The 15,255-nt window shown below is 38.9% G+C and overlaps 1 protein-coding gene across 1 annotated transcript in view; it reads left to right on the top strand.

Annotated features, from left to right (window-relative positions):
• Positions 1-15,255, top strand: part of LOC133415578 (ryanodine receptor 1-like) — a 50,967-nt gene that overhangs the window by 26,738 nt on the left and 8,974 nt on the right. The window contains exons 71-87 of the mRNA XM_061701703.1: positions 1,330-1,422; positions 4,983-5,153; positions 5,258-5,317; positions 5,404-5,538; positions 5,625-5,737; positions 6,954-7,050; positions 7,133-7,242; positions 7,321-7,372; positions 7,463-7,555; positions 9,643-9,742; positions 9,811-9,890; positions 9,967-10,043; positions 10,128-10,201; positions 13,005-13,085; positions 13,168-13,256; positions 13,348-13,476; positions 13,558-13,662. Of these exons, the coding sequence (XP_061557687.1) occupies positions 1,330-1,422; positions 4,983-5,153; positions 5,258-5,317; positions 5,404-5,538; positions 5,625-5,737; positions 6,954-7,050; positions 7,133-7,242; positions 7,321-7,372; positions 7,463-7,555; positions 9,643-9,742; positions 9,811-9,890; positions 9,967-10,043; positions 10,128-10,201; positions 13,005-13,085; positions 13,168-13,256; positions 13,348-13,476; positions 13,558-13,662 (1,659 nt within the window). The remainder of the gene's footprint in view (positions 1-1,329; positions 1,423-4,982; positions 5,154-5,257; positions 5,318-5,403; positions 5,539-5,624; positions 5,738-6,953; positions 7,051-7,132; positions 7,243-7,320; positions 7,373-7,462; positions 7,556-9,642; positions 9,743-9,810; positions 9,891-9,966; positions 10,044-10,127; positions 10,202-13,004; positions 13,086-13,167; positions 13,257-13,347; positions 13,477-13,557; positions 13,663-15,255) is intronic.

Genomic DNA, 15,255 nt, shown 5'->3' with positions numbered 1-15,255 from the left:
GGTATTGTGTTGACGAATGTTATTTAGAGAGGGTGATAGAGATGCTAAATTTGAGTACTGCAAAGCCAGGGTACATAGAAGGGTAACGAGCAAACACTGAACATAGGAAACAAACAGTGACAAGGGGATAATATGGTGTGTGGTGGTGGTTTGTGTTGCACAGAAAGAGTTTTGAGCGACTTGTGCGTTTAGTGTATGTGGAAGCAAGCAGAGCAGGAAAGCAAAGAGATAGGAGTGAGGATTCATGCTGGTGGCATGCGTGATTCCGTTTTTGCTTATCTAAGGAAAAGTGGAAAGAATTAAACAAAATTCAATACATTTTTGAAAATTCATAACGACAACAGATCAAAAGAAGTACGTATCTAGAAGAGCCATGGCGTGACGTTGGCATCACGAAACAGTTGGCCGTCGACATATAGCTTGTTGACAACTAACCACGATCGTTTGCCTTTGTCGCGGAACTCCTTCATCAACGGGTACAAAACTCTACGCCTCTCATTAATCTCCTTGGGGAACTGGTCGTTCATTCCAAACGATGTCCCTCTGAGCTCCCGACCTTTTGATTTTACAAACACTTTTTGCTGAAAGTGTTCAAACTTTGTCATGATGGGATGTGGTCGGTTTTTAATCTACACCTCGGGGTCTTCCGGAGCATTGTCTGGAATGCCTGAGAAAATTAGGTTGTCACACATGCTTCTTGACTGAATGTCCAACGTAGTTTCTTTCATGAGTTTGTAGTCCAGTCTAAGAGTTTGTATTTCTGCTGACATTGACATCATGTTTGATCGAAGTGCACTATTATCTAATCTTAGTTCATTCACTTGTTGTGTGAATTCAAAGCTCTTTCTGAGATCGGTGATCTCCTGGCGAAGCAAATCAAGTGCAATTGACAATTTCTTGTTGATTGAAAAGAGGACACTCGTCTGTATCTCTGTCGAATCAAGCAAATCCTCAGTTGAGGTGAAAGAATCAGCTTTTTTCCTCTTCAGCGGCAGCTCGACACGTTGACTCGGATCCTCCATGGCGAGACGAGTTGGTGTTGATGTAGCTGTGCGGATAGCAAGTGGCTTTTTGTAAGGTACCGCTGCTAGCAAAGCTGGCGAAGGAAAAAAGAAAAGAATGAAGCCATCATCTGCCGTTGAAAGAGACTTGTGAAAAGGGAAATTTTATCTTGTAGTAGCTGTTTTTTTTCAAGACTGTGCAAGGGGCGCCGCCATGTTTTTCGTCTTCGGAAATCACACACTCTGGCGTTGTCACAGCATGCTCCCGTCTGCCCAGCTGTTTATATAATGTAAATATGCTATCTATGTTTCTCTGATGCCACTATAGAACTTCAAGCGGGAGGAGCAGAACTTTGTGGTGATGAATGAGATCAATAACATGTCATTCCTCACTGCTGACAGCAAGAGCAAAATGAGTAAGGTGAGTTTTTGGAGTGCAAAGTTTGTTCAGTGTAATATTTTTGGTAAAGCGTGTAATAACTTTTCCTCCTATTTATCTGTCATGGGTTAAAGTCATGTTAGTAAGAAATTAAGTCCATTGTGAAGGCGTTTTAGTACGTTCAGATAATTTTATATTTTCATTGTAGTCAAGTGAAGCATCTAAATACCAGGTTGCATCACTCTTACAGTATAATTATTTTCTATGGCTAAACCTGCTGCTGCTGCTGTCTTTTTTGTTTTTTTGTTTTTTTTTTGTTCACCTGTAAAGGTTTGATTTCAAACAGCTATTTGCGAGCAAAAGCAGTTATGTTAACACTGTTCTCTCTTTGGCTGTCCCTTTTGTCCTCATCTGTTGGGTTGCGGCTGGGTTTTCCAGGGCGGGGACTCAGAGGTTAGACCTTGTTCCTGCACGACCGCTGTGCTGACCGCATGGGACCTTACTTGGGGGAGCTTTTCATCAACCTCCCCAGCACACTGGCACATCTGATCCACAGCGAGTCATAGCATATGCACTATCATGCACATCTCTACTATATCGACAAAACTATTGATACACACTTTAAATTAATCTCTCAGGGGTTTAGTCTTAGCTCTTAGTTTACGCCAGTTTTGTTAGACCATTACTCTGCCAAAGTGTGAAAGAAAGGTTCATAAAAGGCCTGGTGGGACTAGTTTGGTGTGTAACAAATTGAGAGCCCTGATCTCAATCACATCAAACACTTTTGGGAACAGAGATGGCGAGCCTTGCCTTCAGTCAGATCCAATATCAGTGTCCATAGACTTAAAAAAAAGGCCCACAATGCACACAACATTCCCACAGACCCCAGCTAACATCATGTAAAAAGTCTTGCCAGAAGAGTGGAAGCTGTTTTAACATCAGAGAAGCAACCATTTTTACTTCCTGTGGGCCCAGTAACCCATTCCAATACTTTTGTCTAAATACTGTGTAAGTATACTTAGATGCATATATAGAGTGACATGCACATTCCATGGGGCATGGCCTGACATGTCTTAAGGTGTGAAATCTTTTCAGCACAGACAGCTGTGTGCACTTTGTCAGCTGAGATTTTGTCATTGCTATAAATACTGACTTTTTTAAATTTTTATTAATAGACGATGATAAAAAAAAATCCCTCACAGAGCAGGATAGGTTTGGTTTCATTTAGAACCATCTATATCCATCCATCCATTTTCAACACCGCTTATCCTGGTTAGGGTCACGGTGCGCTGACTTTGCGTGAAAGGAGGACTACACCCTGAACGGGTCGCCAGTCATTCACAGGGCACATATAGACACGAACAACCATTCGCACTCACATTCACACCGTCACTGAGTGGGAACTGAACCCACGCTGCCCGCACCAAAGACAGGCGAGTGTACCACTACACCCCATCTATATCCTGTCAAAATAAACAAACACACAATCCATCCTATTTTTTTGTCGGATAGTAAGGAATACTACTGCCATGAAGGATCACTGGACATCAGGGCAGACCCTCATGTATGGGACATGCCTGGTCCTGCCAGTGTGTCAGGGGGGGAGTCTGGAGGCGCTTGATGAAAGTACTCAAATGTAGAGTTGGGCTCATGGCACTGGACTTTGCACTAAGCCCAAGGTGGCAGTGAGAGCACAGTGCCATCATGCTGTCAGTTTGTTCTCTGTTGATTATAGTCGAGTTGGAGTCTTGTAGAATGTCTCTTGTTTCCTTTCCTAGTGGGTGGGTTGACCTATAGCTTGTGTAATGCAGCTTTCTGTCAGTAGAAGATGATGTTAGCCTTCTCTATGAGGGGGCGTCAGGGACAAAATTAAGGATTACCACACACTCACACTACTGTAATGCTCTCATGCACACTACTGAAGTATTATATGAGCATGTTTCAGTATAATGTGTGAAAGGATCTCTCTAGTGTGTGTGAAAGCATTTCACTCGTTAATGTGAGTGAAAAAAAAATCAGTTGCATCTACTGTATGAGAGCATTTCAGTATTGTGTCAGAGGTAATGCTGAATTATGTCCCTGATGGCCCCTCATACTTCTCTGTGCTCTTTCTTCTCTCCTCACTGGAAATGCCATGGAGCCTCACGGTTACTTTTCTTTCAACTCCCGAAGTATGCAAACCCACTAACACACCTGAGGCTTAACATGACTGAGGCCTGTCAGTAGATACAGGTTTGGAGTTGCCATGTTAGAATGTGCTCCAAATGGCCATGAGTTTAACCAGTACATTAATTCACACTTATTGTCTAAATTATTCCCTGGAACGCTTTGCAGCCTGTTCCCATAACACTTTTGCACCAGAAAGAGAACTGAAGGCATACTCGGCACTCTTATGTAACACCGGGACAGGACTTAGTTATGCAAAAATGCATATGAACATGAATAACTGTGTCAGAAATTCTGACTTTACAAAGTCACTATTGGTTTGTTTATTTTTACACTGTCAGAGAGGTATTAAGGTATCAATACATGTATTATTACAGCTGTACAGTACTTTGTAGAACTGCACTACATCATTCAGAGATAGTTCAATTACCTTCATTAGCTACAAGAGCGGGGTAAGGTATTAGAAACACCTCTGTGTAATCTCATAATAGAGTATGCAGTATATACAACCATAAAAATAAAGATAATGGCAAATGGTAGTTTGTAGCAAATGGTAAACCTGTAGTTTTTAAAGTCATTTATGATTGGGCACCATTAAGGGTCTAAACATATAATTCGCAAGATTCCTTTACTCTGTTGCGGCTATTGCTTATTATTGTGTTCGGCAAATCTGTATGATAGTTTGACTTATCCATTGTTATTTAGCTACAGTATACTGTATGGCAAAAAAAAATAAACAAAAAAACACCGTTATTACTAGTTAACATACATAACTCAAATAAACTCTTGCATTTTATCCTCTCACATGAATGAAAAGCATTCATAAATAGGCCTGAACATGAAAACAGGAAAGGAGTGCAGGAGGTAAGCACAGGGACTAGCTCTGTCCTATTAACAGTCTGCCACTAATTCATTGATTTCATTGGGTTTTGTTCTGAAGCATATAATATCTTCACCTTAAACTCATTTTGTTTCATATGTCATCATGAGTCCTTTTGCTCATGATTTTAAGAATGGTTTGTCCTTTCAGATTTCATTGCATGGTCTGTCAAACCATTTTTACAGATTAAAACTCCTTTAATGCCCACTCCCTTTCACAAAGCCAGCGAGACCCTCACGTTGCCCCCACACTTTCACCACACCCTCTACTTACTGCACTCTGAGCTCAGAGAAATTAGTTTTTTTCTCATTGTTGATTCAAATTTAGACACATCCCTTTTTTTCTCAACATTGTAACATTTAATCCCTTCATGGGTTTCTCTCGCTATTTCAAGGGTTCTGCTGTCATTACATAAACAGTATGCTGCGCTTTGAAAGGTAATTTGCAGGAGCAATAATCACTAGGGTTGTTGGTCAACTCTAAAGTTTGATACCTGGCACTGTCAATTATGGCACATTAGGAGATACTCTGAATACTTGCTTGTACTTTGTGTCAGGGTGGGGGCTCAGATGCGGAGCGTACCAAGAAGAAAAAACGAGGAGACCGCTACTCAGTGCAGACTTCGCTCATTGTGGCCGCTTTGAAGAAGATGCTCCCCATTGGCCTTAACATGTGCTCCCCTGCCGACCAGGAGCTCATCAACTTGGCCAAGATTCGATACTCTTTGGTAATTCATGTGACAACAGAATACCCTTCCAGCATTGAATTAAAAAAAAAATGCAGTATATGTTTTTTATTGTATTTTTTATTTTTTAAAATTTTTTTACACAGAGAGATACAGATGAAGAAGTGAGAGAGTTCCTGCAGAATAATCTCCACCTGCAGGGAAAGGTCTCGTCCCATGCACGTTCCAATGTATCAGGCTAGTGAAGTCCTGTCAGGTTTCCGAAATGTTGGTGTTGCTGTGCTATGTACAGGTCGACAATCCGTCCATGCGCTGGCAGATGGCCCTCTACAAGGAAATGGCGGGAAAGGCAGAGGATGCTGATGCACCAGAGAAAGTTGTCAAGCGAGTACAGGAGGTTTCCGCCGTCCTCTACCACCTTGAAGTGGTGAGCAATTTCTTTCTTGCCCTAACAAACTAACTTAAGAGAGAAAAACATTTGTTCATGTTTATTTCGCTTTGTTTCTTCTATAGACAGAGCACCCATTTAAATCCAAGAAGATGGTGTGGCATAAATTGTTGTCTAAGCAGAGACGCAGGGCTGTTGTTGCATGCTTCAGAATGACACCACTATACAACATCCCGAGGTAAAGATAATGGCTTAATAGGATTAATGCTCACTCACCACAGTATTATTACATACACTTGCACAATCTAATGTGATTCATTACAAGAACCATATTTACTAACCGCACCGGGCAACAACAACAACATTCCAATTGTTGAAGTTTGAAGTGGGGGTCCCGTCCTCACTGTCCAACACCTTAATCCAAACTCTGTAACTCAAATAAAAAAAATATACTTTCTACAGAGATGGAAAAATGTCAAAGTCCAACAGAAAAAAAGAGGCTGAGTCCGAGCTGGTCTGCTCAGAAATAATTTATTCTCAAAGAAAAAAATTCATGAGTATCTCCCAAGAGAAACTGAGGCACAATGAGCAAAATGCAGGCTTAATATACAGAAATTTTGGACAACCCATTGTCTCTGATTTGTCAATCCTGAATGGGCATATCTTTAATAGTGTCATAGAACTGACCATATTTGGCTGCTAATCCTGTCAAAACTTATTACCAAAATGGTATCATAAGTATGACTAATAGTAGAGCTCGGCTCATTCATTCTGCTGCGGTCGCCGTCCACCTCGGCGATGTTGTGTCTGTTGTGGCCATGAATATCCGTGCAGCTCCACTGGGCTAGACAAATGGACACCTCTTTACGTGGCGATCTCAGTGGAGGGCTGTAACTACAGCCAGGGTACAAAGGCATATATGCGTAAAAAATATGCACAATAAGTCCAAATGGCATCAGTCATGAACAAATTGTGATTTTTAATTTTTTTTAAATTATTTTTAATAAATACAGTGTGGCAGCATTGCAGCTCTTGTCAGAATAAAGTTAAGTACGGGTATTACTGTAAGTTATTCTTTCATTCGTTGTGATTCAAATCTTATTCGGCATTCTTTTTTTTACTGGGGGACTCCATTGCCAATTCAAATCACCACCCATTCTCTCAAGTAATATTGTGAGTCACTTGTTGTTACAGGTATCCTGGTCTAGACTTTAAAAAAAAATTTTTTTTTTAAGTCTGTGACACTCTTGGGTGACCCTTAGTTTCAATTGAGTTTCAATTGAGGTTCATTTGTTCATATTGTTCATTTGTCCAGTATTCTTATAACTTTATTTTTTTGCACACATTTCACATTTTAAACATTTATATAAAAGGTAAAGGAATAATGAAATGATAGAAAAAGACAGCACACCCCCAAATATTTAAAATTAAACAGTTTGTGTTTGTCATTGCAGGCACAGAGCTTCCAACATGTTCCTTGAGGGATACAAGCGCAACTGGCTTCACACCGAGGGTTATGCATTTGAAGACAGAATGATAGATGACTTGTCTGTTAGTGTCAACTAATTTTCATGTAGCTTTTTTTTTTCATTTCCGTAGTTTTACTCAGCGGTCTTCTCTTTTTGTGTTTCAGAAAGCAATGGCGCAAGAAGAAGGAGACGAAGAGGAGGAGAAAGAATCAAAGCCGGATCCCCTCCACCAGCTTATTCTGCATTTCAGTCGCACTGCTCTCACAGAAAAGAGGTTTCAGCTATTGAAATGTGATCAAAACATATCAAAACAATACAAGACTTATTGTCTTATGTTGTCTTCTCATTTCAGTAAACTAGACACAGATCATCTATATATGGCATATGCAGATATTATGGCTAAAGTGAGTCCTTACTGAGGAGTTTGGTGATTTTGACAGTTTGAGGATTTAAATGGCGACAGACCAAAGTGACATAATTTCCTGTTCTTTTAGAGTTGCCATATTGACGAGGAAGAAGAAGGGGGAGAGGAAATGGTGGAAGAGGCTGAGGATGAGATGTCCTTTGAGGTGCGACAGTCAGAACTGGTAATGGGCGGCGAGGGGCTGGGGACCAGGAACACAGTGGAGCGGTAGCTCTCGACGCATCGAGTGGTCTCATCATCACAACATCATTTCACCACCACAATCTCTCTGTCTTTGCTATGTCTCTGTCCGTCCCTGTTCGTTTGTTGTGCCTCGTTCATTTTGTCTTGCTTTGTTAGGAAACAATGACAAAGCCCCAATCCAGATGTTTGCTCAGTGTCAGCAGGACTACTTTATACATCAGTTGGTCTCTCTTTTGAAATTGTAGAATAACTCACCAAAGCAAGAAAAATACATTAATTCTATCACTTGCATTAAGGCACCTATTAAATCTGGCTTGGGCCTAATCAGATACAGTCTAAATGTATTTAAATTGAACACCAGTCTAACCGTACTAATGAGAATTATTCATCTTAATTTCATAGTATCAGGGCCATCCAAGGTAGCCATTTACTCTTAGAACAAACATCTTAGACTCGACCGACTTGTCTCTTATGAAGAAAGAATTTCTGTTCTCTAATTCACTGAACATGTTACATATGGGCCAGAAATGCCCAATCCATCACTCCCTTATACATGTACATTTGGTACCTTGTTCAAGGATACCACTGTATCGCCTTTTGAGCAACCATTCCCAATTTCCAGATTTTTTTCCCACACTCTATTCTTGCAGCTTTGATGAACATTTAAAATGATGATAACACATTTACAAGTTTTAAGGCTTATATCAGAGTAGCCAGATCAGCACAGGTGAAAATATGCGCTTTTTAAGAAAGATTGTTATTGTAATTTAACACTCCCTAGCAATATCTTTGCTGTCCCATTCTTCTCTCTCTCTCGCTTTTGTCTTTCTCCATGGCTTCATGTAATCCCTCTCACCTTTCTAACCTCCATCTTTCTTAACTGAATGCTGCTGATCAGTGTCTTCCCCTTCCCCACTCACATAGACTACTGACAGACTACAGTGCAGAAGCGTTTACAGAGCTAAACATTCATGCACATAGCCAAGACCTGCGATATCAGCGTGCACCACACAGAGTGTAGTCAGGTACATGATGGAGGCTAAAGGCGTGTCCAGCATGACACATAGAGGGAAAAGCTCGGTTAGGCATACGTGGGTGGCGGGAGGTTGGGGTGGTTGTGGTGCGGGAGGTTGGGAGGTTTAGGATGTGGGATGCCCCACGCCTATTTGTGATGTGGCTGAAGAGAGGAATGTCGCTTCTGATTCAGAGATATTAATTCAATGGCCATTTTCTACTAATAAATGACATTCTAGTCCCAATTGGCTATACTTTACACTGTCAGAAGAAAAGTGCATTATCGGTATCTTTAGGGGCACAATACTTTTAACTGGGTCAGTAATCGCAAAGTGTGACCAATTTCGGCACAGGAAATGTAAAAAAAGCCACCATGGGTTGCTTATTCTACCTTGAGATACACAAATAGACTCCAACTGTACCCCTATTTCTGACAGTGTAGAAATGAAATTATTTTTTTAAAAAAGTTGAGCTGACCTTATTATTCCAAACCAGCAAAGGGACATTATGGATAAATGCCAAAGAAATATCTCCGACACAGAGGGATTGCAGCTCTTGTCCGCACTGTCTGGACAAAAGTTGCAAGCTTCATGACTGCAATGTTGGGCCGTTGCTGCTTCCTGTAGTCTAACGCTTGCTCCAGCCAGCAAACGTGACGAAGTAGTGTTGTGACTCCACCACTAACTAAGTGAGGTGAGAGAATGTGCATAAGAGTCAGACGAATACATTAAATAGAAAGTCCTAACCCAATATTTTCACATTTAATCATGAATAAAGTCTAAAGACTGATTGAGCTAAACCGGTAAGTTTATGTTGCATAAATAAGGTAAAGCATTAGGGACTGCAGTGAAAGGAGTATGAATGTAAGTTTTAACCAGAATATAAATGGATATAATGAATATTTTATCTCTGTAATTCATTTGGGTAATTGAAGGCCCTGCCCTGAACAATATGCAGTTACATTCTGTATCCTACTGTATCACTTTTATCCATTTACATTCTGAGATCACAAGTCTTCAAAGTGGCACATATTCATCATGTTGTCGGCCACAGGAGAAAGAAATGGAGAAACAAAGACTCCTTTACCAGCAGTCCAGGCTTCACAATCGTGGAGCTGCAGAGATGGTCCTCCAGATGATCAGCGCATGCAAAGGTGGACCTCCGTACAGGGAATAAGGCTTCCCTCATAATTTTTTTATCACACCATTTTTCTTTTTACAGGCGAGACAGGCCCTATGGTGTCTACAACCCTCAAACTGGGTATTTCCATTCTTAATGGTGGAAATAGTGAGGTTCAACGGGTAAGCCCTTACTTACATTCAAACTTGCATCGATAAAAATTGACACTTTTTGTCACTCATTCCCTCTTTTGACCAGAAAATGCTGGAGTATCTGAGGGATAAAAAGGATGTTGGGTTCTTTCTGAGTGTCCAAGCCTTGATGCAAACATGCAGGTCTGTTTTAAACTAATGAATTTCAAGTGGGGTCATTCCATCAGTATGCAGATTGTATGTATACATTGATCATATTGTCCGCAGTGTCCTGGATCTGAATGCTTTTGAGAGGCAGAACAAGGCAGAAGGGCTGGGCATGGTCTCAGAGGAGGGCACCAGTAAGCCTCTTTCTCTTCTTAATTCTTCCCCCCCCCCCATTAAGTACAGCAAGCAAATCACCATTCTGAATATACTGTCTCATCATAATATTATTTTGAAAATTATAAAAGTATAATGTGTAGGCACCATGGTCTTGGGTGCACATTCAGTGGAGGGATGAATGCATATGCACTATTAGAATGTGTTGCAATAACACAGGTGTATTATGTATATACGTACATGAAGTACAACTGGACTGTCTAATGACATCTGATATAGACTACCCAAAAAGCCTTTACAAAGCTAATAATGTTCACTTTTGATTGTGACTGCCAAAGAAACGGAACATTATTTGTACAAAAGTAATGAAAGGTGTACGTGTCCCTAATTGTATGACCAGTGACTGTGTATACTGTGTTTGCTCATCATTGGATGCCACACTTATTTATCTGCACAACTTCAAATGTGAAATTGAAAACAAAGCATGACTTAAATGTTTAATAAGCAAAGTACTGTACACACAAACACCACAGTGAGTGGAAGTTTATTCATATAGTTTCCAAATGAGACTGAATTATGACTTACATAACATGCTTGGTGTCATCAAAAAAATAAAATGAAACAGCATCCACCAAGCGTCTAAGTTGAGACTCAATCCATATGACGGATAAATTTACACCGTAGGTTACGTCTATAATCATCTTACATTGATGGCGTGCACATCACAACATGATTATTTTAACTGATCCTTTTTTCATATAGTAAACACATTTTATTATTCTGTTTGTGCAGCAAAATAAAACAAAAACCGTTAAAACACAAATAAAGCTTTATTTTTACTAGTCAATATGATTCCTATTTGCCCAAAAATACCATTGACATTATTTTCATTTCATTTTGCATTCATATATTTACAGCAGTTTGTCACATATTTAGTTGTACTTTACTCATAGAATTCCAAATGAGGCTTGAACAACTTTATTAGGTTTATTATGTGGCATTCGGTTCATCACATTTGTATTAATGTTGCTAATTAATGAATGAATGTTTTGTTTCCTAACCTAAAAGAAAATATCATTAATACTTGGATAAGTGTTAATAAATTTTATATTTTTGGATTTGTATGGTTGTTATTCTAGTAGTTTCCTAACTAGTCCTCACCTGCAATTGACTTCTGTCATCAAATTGTTAGACTTCATTTAAAAAAAAACTGTTGCTGGGTGAACTTTGCCATGGAATGTTGTTTAATCTCCCCTTCCTCATCTCTCAGTCCTCTACTGTTGTCAACACACTGATCCTCTTTCCCTATCCCCACGATCACTGCCACCTCTCCCCCGTCCATCCTTTCATGGTCCTCAGAGTTGAGCCCAGATCGGGGTAAATCATCGTCTGTCCATCTGCCTTCCTGTCTCCTCTCTTTTATTTCCTCTCCTCTCCCTAACACTGTGCATCCTACTCAGAGATGATTGAATGGATGTCACTCATGTTTACAGTTTGCACCCTTCTTTCATTCTAACAGGAAATAAATTGTTAGGTTGATATTAATCTGCATTTGTTCTGTGACTGACACCTAACTACATCCTAGAACCTGTTCTCATGACAATTTAGTAGGATTTTGTACAAAATGTAATTCATCTTAAAAAATTTTGAAAATACATGTGGTTTTTGTCAATGTCAGTGAAGCTATGTTTTTGTCGATATTTGTTTATTAGTGAATAGAACCAAATCGACCCTTTATCTGTTTGTATATTTGGATAAAGTTTCGGATCTAAGATTTTCTTTTAATAATAAACTTCTACAGGGTATTTTTAAAGAATGCTTTCCTTTAACTTTCAACGAATAATGCAATATCTGCACCCTACTCTGTGCCATTGTTATTGAATGCCACATAAGACCTGACCCCCACCTCTTAAAAATGGTCAGTTCAATTTTCGACATTTTATACTATTCAGTAGCAAAATTATTTTCTGTTTCATTTCCATGGTATGTCTACCGTGTTTCTGGGATGTGAATAACACAGTTGGGCTTCAAAAAATTGGAATTATGACACTCGTATTTGGAAAGCAATCCTGAAATAAACATTCTCACTCAACTTTTTCTACAATTTCCTACCAGGTTTTTGTGAGAACTCTTTGCATCATGAGTAGTGATGTCATTGACGACCCTAATAACTTCACTTATACATTCTCAGTCACTTCTCTTGTTCAAATAGCATTCTTAGTTTGATTTACATACCAATAAAGAAAACAATACACCCTAACCTCAAATTATCCTATGTGATTCTCTCCTTTAACAGCAAAATCTACATGTACTTATGAGTTTGTCTGTGTATTATGTTTATTACATCAGTACAGCCACCACTGGGAGTACTGTACCTCTTTCAGCAACCATATTTGGTATTATTTGCCATTTCTTTATACTGTACAGTATTGCAGTGAGTGGCCAGTATACAAGTAAAAATGCTGTATTGAGATTTACCATGCATTTTTGGGGGTGATAATCTTAACATGGTTAATGAATCTGCTCCAAATGATCACTTCACCGCTGAAGGAGTTAATATTTTCTTCTCTGTGTATACATGCTCTTTATCTGTTCTGTATGTTCTTTAGCTGTTTTCTATGAATGTATTTGTGTGCATGTGATGCTGCTGCCACTTGGATGTTTCTCCACACTCAACTGTAGACTGTAGGCCAGAAAAGTGCACTAGCTCGGAATATTTAAGATATTTAAAATAAACTTGACTTGATATTCAGCTCATGTCTATGTGGTGTGTCGTGTCGCCCTAAGGTCAGTGTGTCATTTTCAAACTTTTCATTGATTTAGATGAGAAGGTCATGGCAGATGACGAGTTCACCTGTGACCTCTTCCGCTTCTTGCAGCTGTTGTGCGAGGGTCACAATAACGGTGAGCATGGAGTATATTTCTTAACAGAGTAAAGGTGCATTGCAGCACTGTGAGTTGTTTCTAAAATAACCTCTGTTTGCAGACTTTCAGAACTACTTAAGGACGCAGATAGGAAGCACAACAACAATTAACATCATCATCTGTACAGTTGATTACCTGCTCAGACTGCAGGTCTCAAGATACAGATGTTCATGTTTGATTTGTATTTAAAAACAGGATATTCCACTACATGTCATTATTATGCTTTCTTTTCTCTGTGAAGGAATCAATCAGTGACTTCTACTGGTATTACTCTGGTAAAGATATAATCGATGAGCCAGGAAAAAAGAATTTCTCCAAAGCAATGACAGTCGCGAAACAGATTTTTAACAGTCTGACTGAATATATTCAGGTAAAACACTTTAAAAAAAAAGCAACATTTGCATTTTCTGCTCTTTTGCGCCTGCTGTGTGTAAAGTAAGTCTCTCCTCAGGGCCCGTGCACGGGTAACCAGCAGTCTCTGGCCCACAGCAGGCTGTGGGATGCTATTGTGGGCTTCCTCCACGTCTTTGCTCACATGATGATGAAGCTGGCTCAGGTATGCGCCTCTCATTTAAGTCTCATCAACTCTATCATGAATGATCCTTGTTATCTTTATGAACGACTTGCCCTATAGTTTGGTAGCAACAATGTCTTTATGACCTTCACATCACATCACACCACAACCTTTAGTACACATGTACTAATGACATCCAATACAAGAGGTAAACTCTGCCTTTAATATATTATTTATTTATTTATTTGTGGGGGGGTGAGAGGTGTCTCTAATGCTTTCAAAATTGTCTCATCATTGTAAATCCAGTGTTTTTGATGCAGCTCTCATATTATATATGTTATTAGATTGAGCAGGTGTACATAATGTTGCGTCTGCGTGTGCCTCTGTCATAGTACAGTAAATAATAGTACTTTATTGTGATAAATGTTTTCTCATTTCGAGAGGAAATTTATCAGAGGTGAATCAGAGGCACTTTAAATGGTGGCAGGTGTGTGCGGACTCCCATTTAACATGACTTTGTATGTAATTGGTTAATATATATATATATATATATATCAGTTGAGTTGCACAGGTTATAGGTCACATCAATGGTGGAAAACATTTTGAAATGATTTTATCTCCGTCTTTTTTTTTTTTTTTTACCTCACAAAAACCTGGCATTTGAACAGGGGTGTGTACACTTTTTGTGTTGTCATGTTTTCTGTGTGCTAATGGTTGTTTAGTAGGGTAGAGATTACTTGGGACATGCCATGACTAAATAGAAAACATGCAAACGTATGCTCGATATAATGACTGTATGACTGAACATTCAAATCAATAGTCAGTATATGCACATGCAAAATTAAGAAAATCAATGATGGCTGGATTCCGTTTAACTGCTTAAGTGTCAGCATCTTGTTGTGCATGCAGCTCACGGTCACATTCTCATGGCTGTCATGGGTCACTTGAATACAACTCAGCCATGATTGATATTATTAAACATTTTTTATCTGTTATCTTCATCTAAAATATTTTATATATATTAACATTTTTATGTTTAAAAACTGAAAATAGCATTTTCCATTATTACTATGTCTGTCTTTCTGAACTGTTAATTAGATAGTGACTACATGTAAACATTTGCACTAAAAATTAAAGTAAATTCTTTACTCTCTGCAGTGCAATAAAACTTGAGTATTTTAAATAAAAACAAGAGGGGCACCCTTTTTATTTTCAGATAAATTGCATATAGCTATTTAAATCCGACCCAATATTTTTTGAGACTATCGATGTCATTAGGATTTGATCTACATGACTCACCTAACAAGATGACTTTGCACTCCTGTGTTTTCCAATTGTAGTATTTGATGTGCTGTGTTGCATCAGTGACCAGGGGGCATTTTAGACATGTTTTCCAAACTTTAAATTGAATCAGGAATTAAAATAACAGCGATAATGTTAGCAATTAACCTGTAAATTGATGCAATTGTTTTTATAGACCATATATTTTCAAAATATATTTCAGGCAAATTTTTTTGTTCATGCACAAGAATGTTTTATTTGTTTAAAGAAAGTCTTTTATTGATTATTGAAACTGTCTTCCACATGTTCAATGCAGGGTAAAGTATGTATCCACTTTATTTATCTATGGATGTA

The sequence above is a fragment of the Phycodurus eques genome, chromosome 17 (assembly GCF_024500275.1).
Source record: "Phycodurus eques isolate BA_2022a chromosome 17, UOR_Pequ_1.1, whole genome shotgun sequence".
Lineage (NCBI taxonomy): Eukaryota > Metazoa > Chordata > Actinopteri > Syngnathiformes > Syngnathidae > Phycodurus > Phycodurus eques.
The sequence above is the reverse complement of the archived record's forward strand: the minus strand, read 5'-3'. Positions and strand labels throughout refer to the sequence as shown.